This window comes from Pleuronectes platessa, chromosome 10, assembly GCF_947347685.1.
Source record: "Pleuronectes platessa chromosome 10, fPlePla1.1, whole genome shotgun sequence".
NCBI classification, from domain to species: Eukaryota; Metazoa; Chordata; class Actinopteri; order Pleuronectiformes; family Pleuronectidae; genus Pleuronectes; species Pleuronectes platessa.
This window is the reverse complement of record NC_070635.1, coordinates 18,655,535-18,674,244: the sequence shown is the minus strand read 5'-3', so window position 1 is coordinate 18,674,244 and position 18,710 is coordinate 18,655,535. Positions and strand designations below refer to the sequence as shown.

Below are 18,710 nucleotides of genomic sequence, written 5' to 3'. Positions count from 1 at the left end.
GAGACAAGGCAGGATGTTGCTTTTCAACTTCTCCACAAGAGGGCGCCACACAGCAGTTCTCTCATTTGACCCACAGCCTATGATTTCACCTCACCAAAGTGTCCAGTAACCAGTGGTGTGCAAGTTCACACCTCTCATGAACTAGTTCAAAGTTCAGTTCAATCACGTAAACATGAATAGTTCACGTTCACAGTTCACCATTTAAATTCTGAACTAGTTCATAGTTCAGTTAATTTCATTGTTTTAAGGTGGAAAGTGAGAATGAAAGACTTAACTTGTTAAAGAAAACCTTATCCATCACTACCCCTTGCCTTTACTCAGGCCAGGGATTTCAAATTGGCGCCCCCCCCCCAACATACACACGCAAACTGTCATGCATCCCCAATAACTTTTGGACTGTAAGCAGATGCAGACACAGGCAGACAAATGTGTAAGCTATAAAAAACAATAAAAATATATAATAAAATATAAAAAAAGAGTCCTGTACTGATAGCATATCATGTCATGTCGACAAAAATAAACATAAATGATGTCCACAATCGGGGTGATTCTTAACTCTATATTGTTCTTTCTTCTCCTCCTCTACTTTGCGGTGCTTTCTGAATTGTGCACCTGATAATTTAATCTTTTTTTGATTCATCTTTGACTCTAACCGCAGTCTATCACTGCAGCGTGTACATCAGGGACACACCTGAGGTGGAAGCACAAATTCTGTGCGAGCCGCCGCCTGACTGTTCACACAGGGAGCCATCCAGGAGGAGGTTTTAGATGCTGGCTTGCCTGATTATTATTATTATTATTATTATTATTATTATTATTATTATTATTATTATTATTATTATTATTATTATTTACCATCACACACATCCTAAGCTTATATTTGAGGAATCGTAGAGTCCTCAAGAGGGGCAGAACCTAGTGTGAAATTCTTTGTCTGTAAGAGAAATGGAATGTTTGGTGAGAGAGATTTCGAGATGAAGGCGCTAAGACGGTAAGACAAACAGACATAAACGAACCGGAGTGAGAGGGTGATATAAAGACCTGGAGACGTGCAGGAACAGGAGGGAAAATGTGTCAAATATAGACGGAGTCAGAGACACTTCCTGTGCTGTGGTCTGATCTACAGCTACTGGCAGCATAAATCCTTCCCTTGTATCCACACAGCCTCTCCACCGCAATTCAGAGCCCTGAACAAACCAAGGCACCAAATTACTCCGCTGTTTCACTTGGGTTCCAGAGGATTCCAGAGCTACACTGAATTCAAAGTTTGATTTGTGTAAGTGATTGTGCACATAAAGTCTAATTGTAATCGCAACCACCACAGATGTCTGTTTCATCTACTTTGGAAGCAAATTACATTCTGTCCCATTCCCTTTAAAGTGCAATCATTTCCTAAGGTTAGTTATTTATGACACCAATCAAGTGCATCTTCCCCTAAATAGATGCTTTAGTGGAACCAAACTCCTTCACAGATATCCCACAAAGATAAAAGGTCACCAACGAGGATACAGTATACACTGCATCCAAGACTGTGGAGTCAACTCTGCTTTGACGCCCACACCTCTCTGGTCTATTTTAAAGTGGGGAAGGAATTCAAAAAGGTCGGTGGGACTCTTCCCGGGCGAGCATTCCAGACACACTGGCTCTCCTCCCTGCCCCGTACAGTACATTCAGTGAGGTCAGCCAGCCCACAACCTGTCTTTAAATATCATTCTGTGAAGTGCAGCACCTGGAGGAGGCGGTGGCTCAGTGGTATTTGCCTGCATAGTCCCCACCCAGTGCGTAATGGGTAATGGTCACTGTGGTGTAGGTGTGTGATGGACCAGGAACTTGTCCGGAATGTTTCTCCTTTTCTTTTGAAACACTGTGACTCTGTCTGTCCAGATTCATTCATCCTCTGCTCAGCTCTCTAAGTCATTTCGATTCAAGTCGGCCATGTTGTTTTATAATCCGGATATCAGGGATGCAGCCGCAGACTCCAGCTGATAATGGAAGTCTGTCTCCAATTACAAGCTGGATAATGGCAGAGAGAGCGAGAGCAAGAGACAGAGAGAGAGAGAGAGAGAGAGAGAGAGAGAGAGAGCGAGAGAGAGAGAGCGAGAGAGAGAGAGAGAGAGAGAGAGAGAGAGAGAGATCCACATTTAACAGACATTTGTCTATATGCACGCACAAATGCCTTTGCATGTACAGTGTGTGTGTGTGTGTGTGTGTGTGTTTGTGTGTTTCTTTGTGTAGTTGTGTATGCGCCGCTTGTGGCCTCTAAAGTGATGCATCAGCGCACCAATCAATATGCAGCTGTCTAGGGCTCCACAGGAAGTCAGGGAATTCACTGCAGTCAGCATGGCTCTGGACCAACTCACAGAGATAAGAAAACAAATGCACGCACACATGCACAGACACACATGCACAGACACACATAATCACACACACACACACATATACACACACACATACACTTAACCTCAGCCAGAAATTATGTTTTTGATTATCAGGACCCAACGAGGTCAGTGTTTCTGTGGGAAAAGGTAAGACACACACAGACACACAAACACACACCAACACACAATCACGCACACACACACACACACACACACACACACAGAGTGCCGGTAAGGGTTTATTTCAAGGCAGGTTGGCAGGTGCCAGAGTCTCTCAGGGGCCTCCATGTTTCCTGTGAGGTGTATTGGATAGAAGACAGTGGAGCTGGAGGACAGAGAGACATGAGACACTGGAGGGACAATTACCACAGCAGCTACTGTAGCAACTCAAAATGCATCCATATATTGTGGCCTAATGTGTGTCTACTTGAAAGCATCTTTAAACAGCAATGGTCACTTCAATCCCTATTGGATAAAAACAGAAGTTCTGCAAAGATAAACCTAATAACCAGACATAAGCCGAGTCAAGCCACCATGAAGTCTGGCTTCACCGTGTTTGTATAAAAAACAAGCAAGGCCACAAATAGACAGAAAGCCACTAGCCAAAATGAACTGTAGCCTTGACACCAGTCACAAGGGCACCACTACTAATTAGAATTCCTCGCGAGGGAAAGTTGTTTTGAAGGTTGTTTACTCAAGACTCAAGAGAGGCTGGAGACTAAGAGACGACCTATGTTGGTCCAGACACAAAAGACACAACAAGTCGAATCAGATCAAACTGTGTTCAAGGCCACTGGGTGTCAGGTCTCTGTGTGGATGTGGAATTTATTTTATCAACAGTGGGAAGAAAATTGTTTATGTGGCACATTACTAACATGACATAATACAAGTTTACATTCATAGGAAAACTGTTATTTTGACAAATTTGAAATCTTTCTTTATACCATTTTAACAATAATCATTCCGATAATCACTAATATTAACTTCACAAATAAGGTAAGGCCTGTTTACACTCTGAAAAAAAAAACGGTTTGACTAAATAGAAAACTGACCTTAATTGCTAATACACATATAGATTTGGTTCAATTAAAACTTAAAGTTATCAAGTTACATTAATAAGCTACACTAACTTTATATTAAAATAAGTAAATTAATTTGTGTGTGTTACCAATTGAGGTCATTTTAGTCTTTTGGCGGTTTGTGACAATTATTGGCAAAGAACAGACAGGACATTGAAAAGCTGCTGTGTCTCCACTTGTTGACATTTTATTTGTTAAGTCACTGCAGCAACTACGTGCTTGAAGGATGAAACACAGATCGTTCCATCAGTTCTTTCCAGCATCATTGTTTTTTAAGCTGCTCTGGAATTAAATCAGTCGCTACCGGTTAACTGAGGATTCAGGCATCTGGGGAACCTCCAGACCTGAACTCAGGCCAGGACAGAGACACTCCTGTCCAACCTCCTGGCCCAAGGGTATGTATGGCTGATAGCATGCAGAGGACTGTGTGTATGTTTATTTAAGTGAATAGGAACGTAAGTGTGTATGTGGACATACAAAACTGATTTATTTACCAGGCAATGCTGTAAAACATACACCGTAGACAGTGGCATGAAGTAAAATTATTACGACATATCGTATTTCGATGAAAAAATGCATAAAACATTCATAGAGGGAAACATGGATACTCTACACAAACATATAAAAGCCTAGACACACACTCAAAGCACCACATGATGGATGAAGTGGTTCCCGTGTTGCTGTCATGTAGCTCTGCACTCATCACTCAAGAGGAAGGAGATCAAGGTGTCAGCCGGGGAGAATGAAGGAGCCAGACAGTCGCTCGTCTCTGGGGCTTCATCTCTGAGAGTGGAACGTTTGCCGAAGAGTCCTTTTCACCCAGAAATATTTATGTGCACTGTCTGATTAATGCTCAGATCTCATTAAATTATTGTTGAAGAGGTCTGGATACCGCACAGTAGCAACTTCGGCTTAGACTTGTAGCTTGTGTACTATATTTTTTAGAGCTTATGTGAAATAGAAGAAAAATAAGATTAAATAGGATTAAAGGGTTTGCCTACAGGGCTACATAACTCGTGAAACAATACTTTATAATAACTTGTGCTGTGTTAATGCTCTGGAGATACTTTCCTTATCATAAGGGAGTCCTCCTCAAACAGTTACTTTTACATTTTTTGTGTTTTTTTTTGTGTTTTTGTTTATAAAAAGTCTATGGTGCTGAGTGACGTTACAAAATTTGGTGTTCACCCTACCTGCTTTATCTGCAGTAAAGATTTTATAGTCAATGTTTTTCATTAAATGATCGCTTGACTATACACAATATAGAAGTATAATTACTTGACAAACAAGAAGCTGCACAGTCACAAACCTCAGATACTGTGCAGTGCGTTTAATACGAATGTAGATAATTAGTATGTGGTGTAAAAAAACAAGAGAAATGGTTACGTTCTTATGTTTATTACACAAAAGAACAGCAAAGGCATCACCATCATCATGATATGATTCACCACTTTGACCCAAAAACTACACTACCCAGCCGAGTGTCCTGATATGTGACCATTCAGAATTAGTAAAAGTAGAAAAAAAGGCTCTTCAGTACCTTTTTATATGCATCATCACTTATAGACAAAAGCAGGCTCTCATGAAGTGGACATACATTTAGATTGGAAATCATCAGCATTGGCTTGACAACCATCATAATGTCATCACAAATAAAAATGCACTAACATTTTCAAATCAGGGAAAATGTATATATCAAGAAACCAGCCTTTGGTACAAAGTTATAAAAAAGGAACTCAACTTTGAATCTATCTGTTGATATCAAGTAAATGTTTTTGCCTAATCGTGAAAAATGTAAAGCGAGTCATGAGCGTAAAGAAAATAAGTTTGAGTCACAGGTAAGGTACAGTCCAGTCATGTGGGTAATATTCAAGAAGGCAGAAAACCGGAACAGCTTTCTTCAATGAAGCCGGGGGACGTCTTCTCCACTGTCTTCATCTCTGAATCCAATATGACGGCTGCATATTGTGTGTGTAACACATGCTATGCAAAAAGCACACAACACATGTTGGACACAAAGTACAAAACAGAGTACATATTTATTCTGGATTTCATTTGGCTGAAAGATCATTTGAATGTGAGCTAGCATCACTTTTAAAGGCGTAAATACTACACACAGAGCAGGAGGAGTACTGACGGGTCTGTTGTTGGTAAAGCAAGGCTGATGCTAGGCTACACTGATCAAGGCTATAATCCAGACCTGAGCATAGGACGTCCTTTCACACGGTTGACATGAGAGAATGAATGATGCGTTGGACGAGACTGTTCCTTAGGAAAGTGATGTTTTGATCATCCTCTGGGGATTTGCTTAATGTCTGGCAGGTTAATACTGTTGATGACCTCAAGCTGCTTCAGATCCTTGACTTGGCGTCCTTGGTCTGTTACTACGGCGTCCACTGGAGGCCACATACATTCTAAAGGTGAGTGAACTCAAAGCTAAAGCACTTCTGAGTCTTTAGGCGCGGAGAAGCAGACTGTGTTTGGTATGTACAGCAGTGATGATGGAGAGAGAAAGCTCAGCGGTTGTCACTGAAGGCGTCTGGCGTGTTCACACAGTGAGGCGGAGATCAAATGATGACAGTCTCTATGTGAAAGGCGTGTGAGTACGAGAAGGAGGAAGTGTGTTTCTGATGGGGCCAGGACGGCGGCGACGGAGAGGTGGAGGAGGAAGAAGTGGGGGAGCGGCTGGCCCATCGGGAGGGGAGGCGTCGGTTGGCAGGGCGGGCGGGCCGCGAGAAATTCTTCTGGACGGAGGAAGAGGACACGGACGACCCTTCATCCTTCTGCGGAGAAAGAAATGAATTAACATTTAGGATTATCACACCATCCTGTCAACAAGCACACTCACACATACAGATACTTTACATCATGTCACGTGTTCCATCTGTAGTCTTCTTGACCCTACAGGGAAAACAACAGGCATATTTCAAACAGGAACTCTAATAAATCCATCACGCTCATGTGAAAGGTCACGCAGGTAGATCCCATCGCGTCAAGAGGAAAGCATCTCCACCGGAATTCTTTCTACATTCCTGCATCACTTTATCAGCAGAATCTTATTTTTAGAGCGATTGAGGCTGAAGCAAAGTGACTCGAATTACATTCCTTCCAAGAGGTCAAATGAAATTGGCCTGATAATTGCTCCCACAATTTCTTTAACATTTGCATGACTTTAAAGCAGTGTAATCACTCCAGCTCTCTTATTGACATGCTCCGCCGAGGGCATTCAGTCAGCTGGCTTCTTTCAGATATTCCTGCAGTTACAACACAAAAGCCAGAAACCATTTCCACTACGAAAGACTGAAAGATAAAAAACAAGTTGGTGAGGGTGGGAGACCTCCTGCCAAGTTTCAACTTTATATGCCACATCACCGGTCCCTTTTTCATAGACGCGTAAAAGGCATGGCCCAGATGCCCAGATTATAATGGAGTCTTGGCCTGCTTCTGTCACTCAGAACACACCAGAAATAAACAATAATCCCTGCGGAGCTGTCCTCTGTTCACAGCAATTGCCTGGTATTTTTCAGAGAGGACTGGAACAGAGAGGAATGTGCAAGTTCAGCCAGGTCCACTGGTCTAAATGACGTTGGAAATATGAAGTTTGACTTCGTAATATTTTAGACACAACAAAATGTAAACTGACATCTCATTTCAGGAGAGAGTATCTAGGTTTTAACACTCAGCACCCTCTCTGTAGGAAGGTGGATACTTCTAAGTGAAATGTGAATACAAACTGTACATCTCAGACTCTACCCACCTGCACTATAAGCTGTATCTCTTTCACACCCATGGCAGTGTGGCAGCTGAGCTGAGAATGTGTAGTGTGTGTCTGTGAGCTGTGTGAAGTCAGTGTGTGTCTCAGAGTAGGGGGGAAGGCCAGAGGGTCCATGTCCAGCATGTCTAGTTCAGTGACATTCTCCTCCTGCCCATCACTGAGGTTAGGAGAAGAAGCCATCTCGTTCTGCTGGCTCTGGCTTTGTTTGGCCCGAGCTGCACTCTCGTAATTCTTCAGAATCCTTTCCACTGCCCCGTAGTTGGACCTGGATCCCTCTGGCCGTGGATACGCTGCCAGAGTGAGGGGCTTCCAGGGATGGTCGTTCATCATTCGTGGCCCTTGCCTGGATGAGTCGGACTGGGAAGGAGGTACAGACGCATGCCTTGGCTGTTCCTGCTGCCCGGGCTGTGTCATCTGTCTTTGTTTGTTCTCCACAGGCGTCTGCTGGAGGGACACGCCCACTCTGGCTGGCTGAGGCTTTGCTCCATTCTTAGAGCTGGAAGCCTCCACATTCTGGCCTGTCTCAGAGAAGGGAGCCTCTGTGGCTGCTCTTTGTTGTGCTTTCCTGGAAGGACTGCTCGCTGTTTGTACTTTGTGCTTGACCTCGGGATGGTGTGCAGGACTGTGAGAGGTTATTGTGGTGGCATGCCTGAGTCCAACCTGAGGCTGATCATGTGAAAGATCAGAGGCTGTTCCTTGCTTCATTCTGGCCTCTTGACCTTCTAGACCATATCTCATCTGCCATGACGGGAACTCAAGGTTCTGAATTGAGGAACTTGTGGAGGAGACAGATAATGTGACTTCAGGATGGACAGCTGTAATGCCAGGTGTGAAATCCGTGTAATGTGGCTGAAATCCAGTCTGCATGGAAGGTAAAACCTCATCTGATGCTGTTGATGCTGCTTGGCAACCCCGGGAGGAGGCATCTGTTGCAATAAAACCGTCTTGTTCCTTTACACCACGGCCCATCTCGGCTTGAAACAAAGTTCTGTTGAACTCAGCAGTTTTTTGTTCCAGCATGATGTTTCTTTTGGAGCCCTGGAGGTTGGGGCTGGCAGGTGTTGTTTCCAGGGAGTACATCAACAAGTCCACAGGTAATTCTTTGACGATCGGAGGCATTTGCACATCAGGGTTTTTTAAGTAACCAACAGCTGGGGTGTAATCTGAGTGTTTCGCAGCACTCAGTATGTTCACCTCAGAGAAGCTCTTCTGCACTGTCCCATATGCAGACAACTTGCTGTTACTGAACTTGCTTGCATCGCAGGACCAGCGGCTGTGGCAGCAGCCCATATTGCAGCTAGAGTTTTCAGGCACAGCACACGAGGTCACCGCACCATCTATCAAAACTTTCCCCTCATTTTCTTGCAGCATAGCCCCAAACTTCCTGACGATGGACGGGCTGCTGCACTTTTTGTCCACAAGAACACAGGGGCTGTGGCACTTCTTCATTGTGGTGGAGGGGGATTGTGGGATGTGGAGTTCTGTGTCTGGATGGGCTGGGCTGCTCAGATTCCAGGAGGAGGAGCGAGGAGGGATGGGTGGAGCTGCTGTATCTATCTCGGAGGTTGCTTCAGGGCTCGTCCATGTGTCTCTGTAGCTGTCCTGATCAGCAGCGCTTGTTCTCCAGCAGTCACTCAGGGCACTGTCGGCCCGCCAGGTGTTCTCCGGCGACAAGGTGATCCACTTTTCTCTTTCCAAGGCCCGGAAGTCATCGTAAATCTGGCTGAGGTCGCAGAGGGGTTCCTCCGCCTCCAGCCGGTTCGTATCGTGACCAAACAGCATGTCACTCTCTTCAGTTACAAACAGGGACTCAGATCGATTCCTGAGTATTAAACAGTAACATACATTTAGTCCACATAACTTCCAAAATAAATTCAATGTATTATTTACATCTTAATAAAATGTGATTTAGTAGTCACATAAAAACAGACATGAATCCCTGTGTCCACATCAAGACTCGACATGTACGATCATAGTTCTATGTTGGTGCTGGGAAGTTAACATAGCGATGGGGATTTATTCACCTCTTATCTCCGCTCTTCTTTCTGATCTCGTCCTGGTAGCTACAAAGCTCCTCGCTCACACGGGCGATCTCCTTCAGAGCCTGAGACCCACAGGAGGAGAGACAGAGATTCAAGGAGACATAACGGAGGCTGTGTAACGCAAAAGAAATACATCAAGAGTATTGTCTATTCAAAGACACACAGGCAGGTGCACTGAAGAAAATACAAGAATGCTAATGATCAAACAAAGCATCTGACACCCAAACAAAGCAAGAGGACCACATTCACGTGAATCTGATGTTTATAAATAAATCGCTTTTACCAAAAGGAAAACTGTTCAAAATAACTTACAGCATTGAGAGCAGTCGTGTTCTTCTTCTTTTCACTGCCATTACTCAGCTCCGCCCATAGCAAACTTTCTTGTGAAGCAACACGGACATCGTTTTCATTCCCGTTTGTAGGATTTCTCTGAGGCGTTCCACACCCAGGAGTTCCATGGAATATAGCAGCCAGCTCCATTGTATGGGCATCTTCCGTGCTGTCATCAACTGAGTCTTGCTGCCAAGTGCTTTTTGTTCTAAACTCGTCCACCAGCGCTGGTTGTGAAGGCTCGTTCTGAGTAAAGCGACCAACATTAAACTGACAGAGGCCGTCCGCCTGGAAGCAGGTGGGTTGGTGACTCTCTCTGCCTCCAGAACCGCCCCCTCCGGTGTTTCTGTTGTGACCAAAGCCGGGTAATGATGCCCGTCCGTGAGGCTCTGATTGACTGCTACTGCTGAGCGGCTCTGAGTGGGAGTTGTCACTGAGCAGACTCGAACCTGTGCTGGTGGAACGCAGGCTGAGCCCATGCATGACATCATCATCGTCCTGCCTCCTGCCATCCATCCTGGTGCCCTCTCGCTTGGTTCTCACTTCACAGTACAGCTGGAGAGAAGAAGAGGGGATAAAGGTCATCACTGTTCGGCAGCACTGCAGCGGCCTTTTGATAAATAAAGCAAACACTGCACTTTGTTGTTCAAGTGTGTCCTTTAAAGGTGAATAGGATTCCATTCGAATTGATTTCAGCAGTGAGATACACCAATGTGTACAAAACTTCCCTAAGATACACATTCATCCAACAGTATAAAAAAGTGGCACTAGTTATGAGGGTCTACATTATGACTCTACTTATTCAGTAATTTCTTCCAGTCAATGCTTAGATGAGAGGATATATGATCCATGTATGAAAAGGTCAGACAGTTTAAAGATCGTGTATAACATGACATGATTATACTAATGATACTATACTGCCTCTACTACTCCTGCTTAGTCTCAATCTACTATAGGATGATGAAATGTCAGGGAGAAGAAGGTAGCAACAACACTATGAGTAAAAAAATTTCAAAACATTCAAAGAATTCTTTTCACATAAAATCGGATAACCTCTGGCCTCCTACCATGAAATCTCAAAATAGTAACTATTTCATAGACTGGGCTCCCTTCCCATCAAGCAGTGTCTAGATGGGATTTCTTTCAGCCTGCTTTTATTCCTCTGCTGTTTTCCTCTCTCATGTTCTGGTCTCTAAGGGGCAAATGAGAGCCACATGTTCTTTTCATAGCCAGTTGTTTCAGTGCCTTCGCACTCTGTCCAACTTCTTCAACTGGCTTCATTAAAACACTTATCTGCTGTTCTGAGTGTGTCCAATTTTAATCATCTGGTCTTGGGCTTAGCCACAACTCATACTGAACTGTCTCTTTCTTTACCCTTCTCGCCCTCTCTCAGGCTCATTGATTTGCCCTGAATGACTTTCCCTGTCTGTCTTTTGTTATCCTGTTATAGTTTATCCTCCTCTAAACTAACATTTGTTTTCCTGCTAAACGCTTGGTTGATAAATGAGTTTAATGTTTAGTTTATAAAATGTCAATAATTTGTGGGAATTTCCCATAACAAGTTCGTCTGTGTTTGTTTTTTGCAACTCACATAAGAGAAGTGGATTTACTATTGTGTGCTAACAAATAATCCTATTTTAGAAACTTAAAAGTACATTTCCAGCATTTCTGCAGTTACCACGTGGTTTTGTATTCATCATATTACTATGATACTATGATTCTACCTTTGCAAATGTGAAAGTCTAAAAAGTAGAATAGACCTTACTAGTGAAACATTTATTGTAATACACTGTCAGTGAATACAATCTTTTATTTGGGTATTTTAACTTTAGCTGTTGCATGCCAGCTTCACTTTCTGCCCCACTGCAGGTCACAGACAAGTCTTAATCATACTGCATCTGCACGCAGAGGTCAGAGATAGAGCAGAGCCCACACCCTCCTCCTTCCACTCCTTCCTCTCCTCATCCTCTGCAGCTGCACTGAAAAGGGATATTGTTCTCGACAGTGTTGGTGGTGAACAGGATGTGTAGGAGGGAAATGTAACACACTTTAGGCAGCAGAGTGCATAGAACACTATATAACAAACATTATTCTACTGAAGTGTCATTCAACCGCACAGTCAGAGCGACTTACCTCTTCTATTTTCCTCTGCATATCTTTCAACTGGCTCTCCCACTCCCTCCTCTCCACGTCGAACCTCTCCAGCAGCTCGGTTTTCTCCCGTGACCAGTCCCTCTCATTGTGCTCCAGACGACAGCGCAGGTCCATGGCCGTCGAGTGTGTGTCTGCCAGGAGCCTCCGCTGCTCTTCCCTGTCACGGCGGAGAGTTGGGGTCTCTCCGTTCTGTCCTTGATTGGTCCGTGAGGCCGCAGGTCCAGGACCTGCTGCTGACTGGACCAGTCCCCTCACCGTCCCGGTACCTTCTCTAGCTTCCAACTGAAGAGAAAGAAAGACAGAGCAGAGAACAAAGAGGGAAGGGAAACAGTGTGAGAGAGGGTCAGTTTTATTGAAGGATAGATTGTAGTTGGAGGAAAAAGAAGATGAGAGCCAGAAGACAAGACAAGCAAGGCAGGCGCGAGAGACACAGTGGAATGGACTAAGTGGAATTAAGAGAATGAAGGAGTGGCAGGAAGAGAAGGTGGAGGAAGTAGGAGTATAATGCACCGTGGGGACGACTGTAAGTGGGAAGAGGGAGAGGAGCGAGAAGGCTGAAGGATTAAATCGGTAGGAACTCACACACAGAGTTCATTGGTTCAGAGGTTGAGTCTCTTTGCTCTGGTACATCACTGAAACAGGATGCAGTGCAGGATATGGCAGATTCAAGCAAAGCTAAATATGTCTGCAGAGGATGCATATGGTCTCAGGCAAACGATACTCTGGTGCACCAGTTCAGAGAGACACAAAGTCAAGAGGTTCTTTCCAAATAAAGATGACCAAACCTCTCATTCCTCTAAACAGGGGTATTATAAAAATGTCAGTTGTATTTCCTGACAATAGTACTGAGTGCCCCTATTCAATGCTCTTTTCAAGTTGAGTACCCTGGGCATTTCCCCTGGGAATTACACTGTGTTGGTGCCAAAAACCTGTTATGACTTAATTTTGATGAAATTTTGTTTTTGCAAAACTGTGCTCACATTTAGGTTGCAAAACTAAGTCTGACTCCCAGGCTTACTGTTAAGATAGAGATTAGAAGTGAATGAATTTGCAACAAACTCAACCTAATGTAAGGAAAACATTTAAATATCTTCTGGCAAGAACATTCTTTGATGTAGAGAATCTCCTTTATCCTGATTTGAGGGACATAGATCTGTACACTCTGTGGCGAATATGTTCATTTCTGTTGCTCGTAAAAACAGGGGAACATTTCTGGCTTTGAAAATGGAAAGAGCCCAAGACAACGCCTGTGCATGTGCATATATGCTTGTGCCTTAGTGAATTTGTATGTGTGTGTGTGTGAGAAAGTGGGAGAGAATGCATACACGCATGCCAGAGTTTGTTATTTCAGTTTTCAGTCACAGACATCGACCGGAGCCGTCTTACAAGTCTCGGCCATGGTGCTATTTCTGCCTGTGGCCTGGGTCAAGAAATTATGGTGTATAGAAAAACAAGTCAACCCTCTCTGTCCGCCTGTGGCTCTTCTCAAAGTTCTCCACAATTACAGATGGGCGATGAAGGGTTCTGTCCACAAGCTATTTAAACACCCAAATGTAAACTAATGTACTGAAAGTGCAAATACAAGACAGTTTGAGTCAAAATAAAAGAACTGAAGACAGATTGTCAGTGATTGAGGAAGCAAAACAACTTCCTACAGGAAGTTCTGGAGGAAGTGAACGTGCAAACAGGGAAACAAGTTAATAGCTTCACATCCAGTAGGAAATACAAACTCAAGCAGACGGACACAACTTCAAACCAAGTCTCAGGGAGTCATATCCAGCTGCTCCTGACCACCCAGTCTGTCATCGTTTGCAACAGGGTACATAAAGGTAACTGTGTCACCACAGTGACCCACTATAAATAGTGGACACACAGCCTTGTACAATGTCACATTCCTGGGGGAGGTGGAGAGAGGAGGTAAAGAGAGGAGGGGGGGGTTGGCTGCTAAGGCAGAGTGAGATATCTCCTAGCTGCCAGCAGCTTTCATAAATCAGTGGCATGTAGAGAAATATGCCTGGAAATATCCCGACTAAGACCTCTGCTTGGGACCTTGGATGCTTTCTTGGTATTTGGGGGGGAGAAGTTCCCAAAAAGAAAAGGAATGTGGAAACTACATACAGTAGCTGCATCCACAGTAACAGCTTACTGTGGAGAAAGGTGTGTAATTAAAATCTCTAGATAAAAAAATAAGCATGCAGCCGTCAACAAGTGCTTGAATGGGAATAGAAACTATAATCTCTGGTACACATGTATGACATAATAACTATGGCAAATTCAAAATGATGCAATGATTTATACTTTAATGATATACAGCTTCAGCTTCCTTATTCTAAATATATAGAATTATAATTTGTTTTTATACAAAAATAAAAACAAGAATGTAAACTATGTAAGGAATGGATATGTTGTGGATAACGTTTTATTCCTCTGCAGCAGATTAGTGTTATAAGCAGACACTCTGATGTTCCTCAGGAAGACATCTTCATTTAAAATTAACCCATAATTCGAGACCTTAAATATCCACCACTTCTTTAAACCCTCACCACCAGTTCACCAGCTTCAGGTTTTCACTGTGTATGCTCGGCACCTCGGTTAATCCTCTTCAGTTTTCAATCCCTTGTTCAAAGTCTCTCTTCAAAGTGTAATAATGAACAAACAAAGCAGCAGCAGGAGAGTACTAACATGTTTATGATACAAAACTGCCAGGTTGAAGTCAGAGTAGCCCTCTGACAGTGTGACGAATTCTGTCGACTACATCAAAAGGCTCTTCTCACACACGGGCCACTTCTGCAGTTAGTTATCAACTCGGTACTTCTCTGGATTGTGATCTGTGAGGTCAGGGTCAAAGTTCAACTGCACTTATACCATTATCTTCTACCTCTTCAACACCCTCACTGCTGTTTTCAATCCGCCTGAGCTAAAACTGGATGCTCCTCTTCACTATCGTGAAACCAACATGTGGAAAATGACAGAGGAGTTTCTCACCCATGTTGAAAGTATTCACACATTTCACATCAAAGTGACACATGGGGCTACACCCAGTCTACATTGATTTACATGCATTCTTGTCTGTTTATGACCCTGGTTTCAGACCTCTGAATTGCCGGCACACACATTAATATATAAATGTAAAGAAACAAATGTCTACCTATCAGGCTACTATTACAGTGTTCTTCAGAGTCTAGAATCAAAATGAGAACTACATGGATGCTAAAATATATGACTGTATGATTATAGTCTAAGAACGACAGCCAAAGGCCAGTTTCTGGAACATAGGGACGAATTGACTTGAAGCTTCCCCACGAGGGATGTGGGAAGTTCCAAGTCTGAAGTGTTTAAATTAGACGTTTGATTACAGAGCTGCAAATTATTTCATAACCCTTGACATCATGTGTATTGAATCTTATGAGTAGCCTTGGATTAGCATTTGGGAGACATGCACCCAGGAGCATAAACTTTAGCAGGATGTGGCATCGGGACAAAACAACTTTTACAACGCAGCTAATCCCGCCCAGTGTGGCTTCACTCCAAGTCATTTCCTTTGGTCTGTTTGTACAATCAATAGAAAACTGTGACCGCATGTGTGTGTGTGTGTAGGTTCCGTTAGAATTCAATGTGTACTTTAAATATTCACACATGTAAAGACACATCAACTACCATGAGAACAAATTCATATAAAATGAGAGACATCGGGACATCTCATACAAATCATCCAGATCTCATTGATACTCCAGAGTGGAACACTTGTCAGGAGGGATGTATAACATCTGCTTCTAGCACAGATGCCTCACATGTGTATCAGCGTCTTGGTCTATACATTAGTGTGTGTGTGTGTGTGTGTGTGTGTGTGTGTGTGTGTGTGTGTGTGTGTGTGTGTGTGTGAATGCTGCATACTGGCATCATTGTATACCCTCCTGCAGTAGTTTAAGCATCTTCTCCTTTACTACCTCACTATAGGCTTTTCAAACACAAATCAGAACAGTAAAAATGTCCATGTTGGCTCTATGTCATCCAGGAGCCACAGAGCCAGTGAGACAAAGACGAGCTGAACACCAGTGTCTCATATAGAGGGAAAAGCTTTATATTTCTTAACTATATCTAAAGTATAGTATATGTGTGTGTGTGAGAAGTTATCTGTGAAATCCATTTTACTGTGTTGTATCCTGTGTCGTCAGTGGTCTCTTCAGCACACGTGTTCATTTCCAGCACCACATTAAAGAATTTCCAAACTTCATCACTTGATTCAGAGAAGCATTAAAATGTTCCAAGCAGCTTTAGAGGAAGAACAAATGGAGGGATGGGTGAGAACATGACCAATCAGTTTTACGTCTATGACAGGAAATATATGGCCTTCAACTGTTTTTCGGTCATCACAACATGGAAGTCAGCACACTTCCAAATCAAACATTTTCTCTTTTTAAATCCAAGAGGGAACCCGTCTGATTAGACTTAGGCTGAGCAAATAAATCCATCGTCTGATATAACCAGAAAAATATGCTAAATCCCTAAAAGCCACATTGCTTTGAAGAACAACTATGCATAGTCTTTCAAGTGACGTGTTCAGCGCCTGACACAGAATGGTACTGGTATTCAAACATTACCGTGCGTCCCCCCCCCCCCACCCCTATTTCGAGAACCACTTATCAGTCGCTGTCCATGGCAACAAAAGGTTAACATTTCATCTGTTGGGAGAAAGCTGTTAAAAGCAGAGCTGGGTGTCTGTGTCTGGCTGAGCGGGGATAACCGAGATTGTCTCCCCCAGTGCAAATCTTTTGTCTAAGCTGAGGCTTGAGCTGGACAGATGCCAGGGTGACTTATCGCCCGGCCGTGTGGGTGGCAAACGTGGCGAGGCCAGTTTATGCCCGAGACATGCAGAGACACGAGACAATAAACAAAGGTGATACACAAGAAGCTATAGAGAAATGATTCAAGATAAAACCCTGCGCAGGACTTAGATTTCCCTTACTTTGTTTATGTATAACTGAGTTCATACTAAGCAACTGCCTAAACACACATAGAGCTATATATAAAGTAAAGAATACATTTGCTCTACTGACCCGTTATCTCTCTCTCTCTCTCTCACACACACACACACACACACACACACACACACATACACACACACACACGCACACACACAAACACACAACACACTAAAACTAAAAATGTCAACTTTCTCGTTGGCAGGTCCTCGCAGCCCCAGACTCCAAAATCCCCACTAACACGCATCATCATCATCTTCATCATCATCATCATCATCATCCCTCACCTACCTGTACAATGCTGATTTTGAGCTCAGCCTTCTCCAGCTCCCAGGCACATCTGTCTCTGGTGTACTGCAGCTGGAGCTCGCTCCTCTTCTCCTCCTCTTTCTTCACCTCCGCTTGCACTTCCTCCAAAACTGTCTTCAGGTCCAGCAGAATCCTCCTGTTCTCCCCTCCCTGCATGGAAACACAGTTGGCAGCGGTCTTGTCAACCTGGTTTCACCAGAAGTTAAAATGTTACACTTCCAATCATGTGAATAAAAACTGTTGTTGAGGAACAAGGAATCCCTCGACCAACTTAAAATAAACTTTACATTGTTACACAGTTTTATCAAATTATCTCAGGTACATTATGGATGTGATATTATGTAACAGCCTATGACCCCAAAGCACAGTATAACAAGCCATTGGCTCCCTTGAACTTCTGACATACCAACATGAGCAGAACAGGAAAAGGGAGTACATGCTTTGAGCACCAAAGACATTTAAAGTCCCTCACAAATGTAAATATAGACCTAGTTTTCACGTGGTATAGTGAATAGTTCAAATTACTTGTATGTCAGCCACTTCTCTCAACAATGACTCCTTCTCACGCATCCACTCCTCCTTGTCCTGCACATGTCTCTTTTTCAAATCGTCAAACTTCTTTTTCAGCCGCGTGTGTTGAGTTTGCTGCGGCTGCTGCTGCGGGACTGCTGGTTCGGGACTGGGCCACATTTGTCCCCTGAGGATCTCCAGCTGCTTGTCCGCTTCGCCCTCTCCTTCTCCTCCTCCTCCTCCTCCTCCTCCCGGTGAAGCTCCGAACTGAGTCTCGTAGAGCTGACTGAAGACGGTGGGCGGAGAGGAGACCCTCCTCAGCGAAGTGCGGGCCTTGCTCCTGCCTCGGTCGACCCTATCCATCCTGGTGCACGGCACAAACTCCCATCCCTGAGAGGGGACATATCCCCCGCCGCCGGCACCGCCAGCGCCGCCAGCACCGCCCCCACCGTGCAGCCCCGAGCCGTTCATGAACGCACTCCACATCTCCAGAGCGCATCAAAATAAATCATTAAAAAAACACTTAATTGCCTAAACAATCACAAGCTGGTGACCAGTCTATTTTGCAAGTATCCATTTCTGCATTCGTTCATACGAGAGTCAAACTGATATGAAGTCGGTGACCGGTGGCACAGGATCGTCAGAGCGCGCGTTCTCCAACCCCGGCTGTGTCCCCTGTCCCCGCACGGCAGCGCTCAGGACCCCAGTCCCCGCAGGGCTCACACAGGCGGCGGGTCCGGACGCTTTGGTCCCCTCCATATCCTCACGGAGACTGGGTCAAGCCGTCCCTTTAGCGCCCAAGTGACTCCTGGGACGGTGTCCTCCTCCTCGCTTCTGCTGCTGTTGTTTTTCCTCTCACATGTTCACGCAGAGGACTCGGGACGCGCTGAGTCTCCTCTCCCTCCCTGCGCGGCGGAGGAGTCGTCGTGGCGGGCAGGCGACAGTCCCGAGCTGCTGGAGGAGACGAAGGGGACAAGCTCCCAAAAATATCACGGAGCGCACTGATGTAAGAGCAGCGGAGTATTTTTAACACGCCCTGTCAACACGGGAGCTCTCTAATTACGACGGAGGATATCCATGGCAACAAATTAATTGGCCAATAGCACTGGGGCGATTAAAACACTTATCGTCACTGCATTGTAAGCACAATA

At 44.2% G+C, this 18,710-nt stretch overlaps 1 protein-coding gene across 2 annotated transcripts; it reads right to left on the bottom strand.

The window, feature by feature from the left end:
• Positions 1 to 4,839: 4,839 nt before the first annotated feature.
• On the bottom strand, positions 4,840 to 17,955 carry soga3a (SOGA family member 3a). 2 transcript variants are annotated; one of them, XM_053433532.1, is made up of 7 exons: positions 17,575 to 17,955; positions 17,032 to 17,199; positions 11,738 to 12,040; positions 9,587 to 10,159; positions 9,257 to 9,336; positions 7,215 to 9,054; positions 4,840 to 6,240 (listed from the first exon to the last, which is right to left on the bottom strand). In XM_053433532.1, the coding sequence occupies exons 1-7, from the start codon at positions 17,920 to 17,922 to the stop codon at positions 6,025 to 6,027; spliced, it is 3,528 nt and encodes a 1,175-aa protein (XP_053289507.1). In that variant the 5' UTR covers positions 17,923 to 17,955; the 3' UTR covers positions 4,840 to 6,024. The 2 variants fall into 2 exon arrangements, with proteins under 2 accessions (XP_053289507.1, XP_053289508.1); XM_053433533.1 differs by lacking the exon at positions 4,840 to 6,240 and adding an exon at positions 6,323 to 6,358.
• Between the last annotated feature and the right edge of the window lie 755 nt (positions 17,956 to 18,710).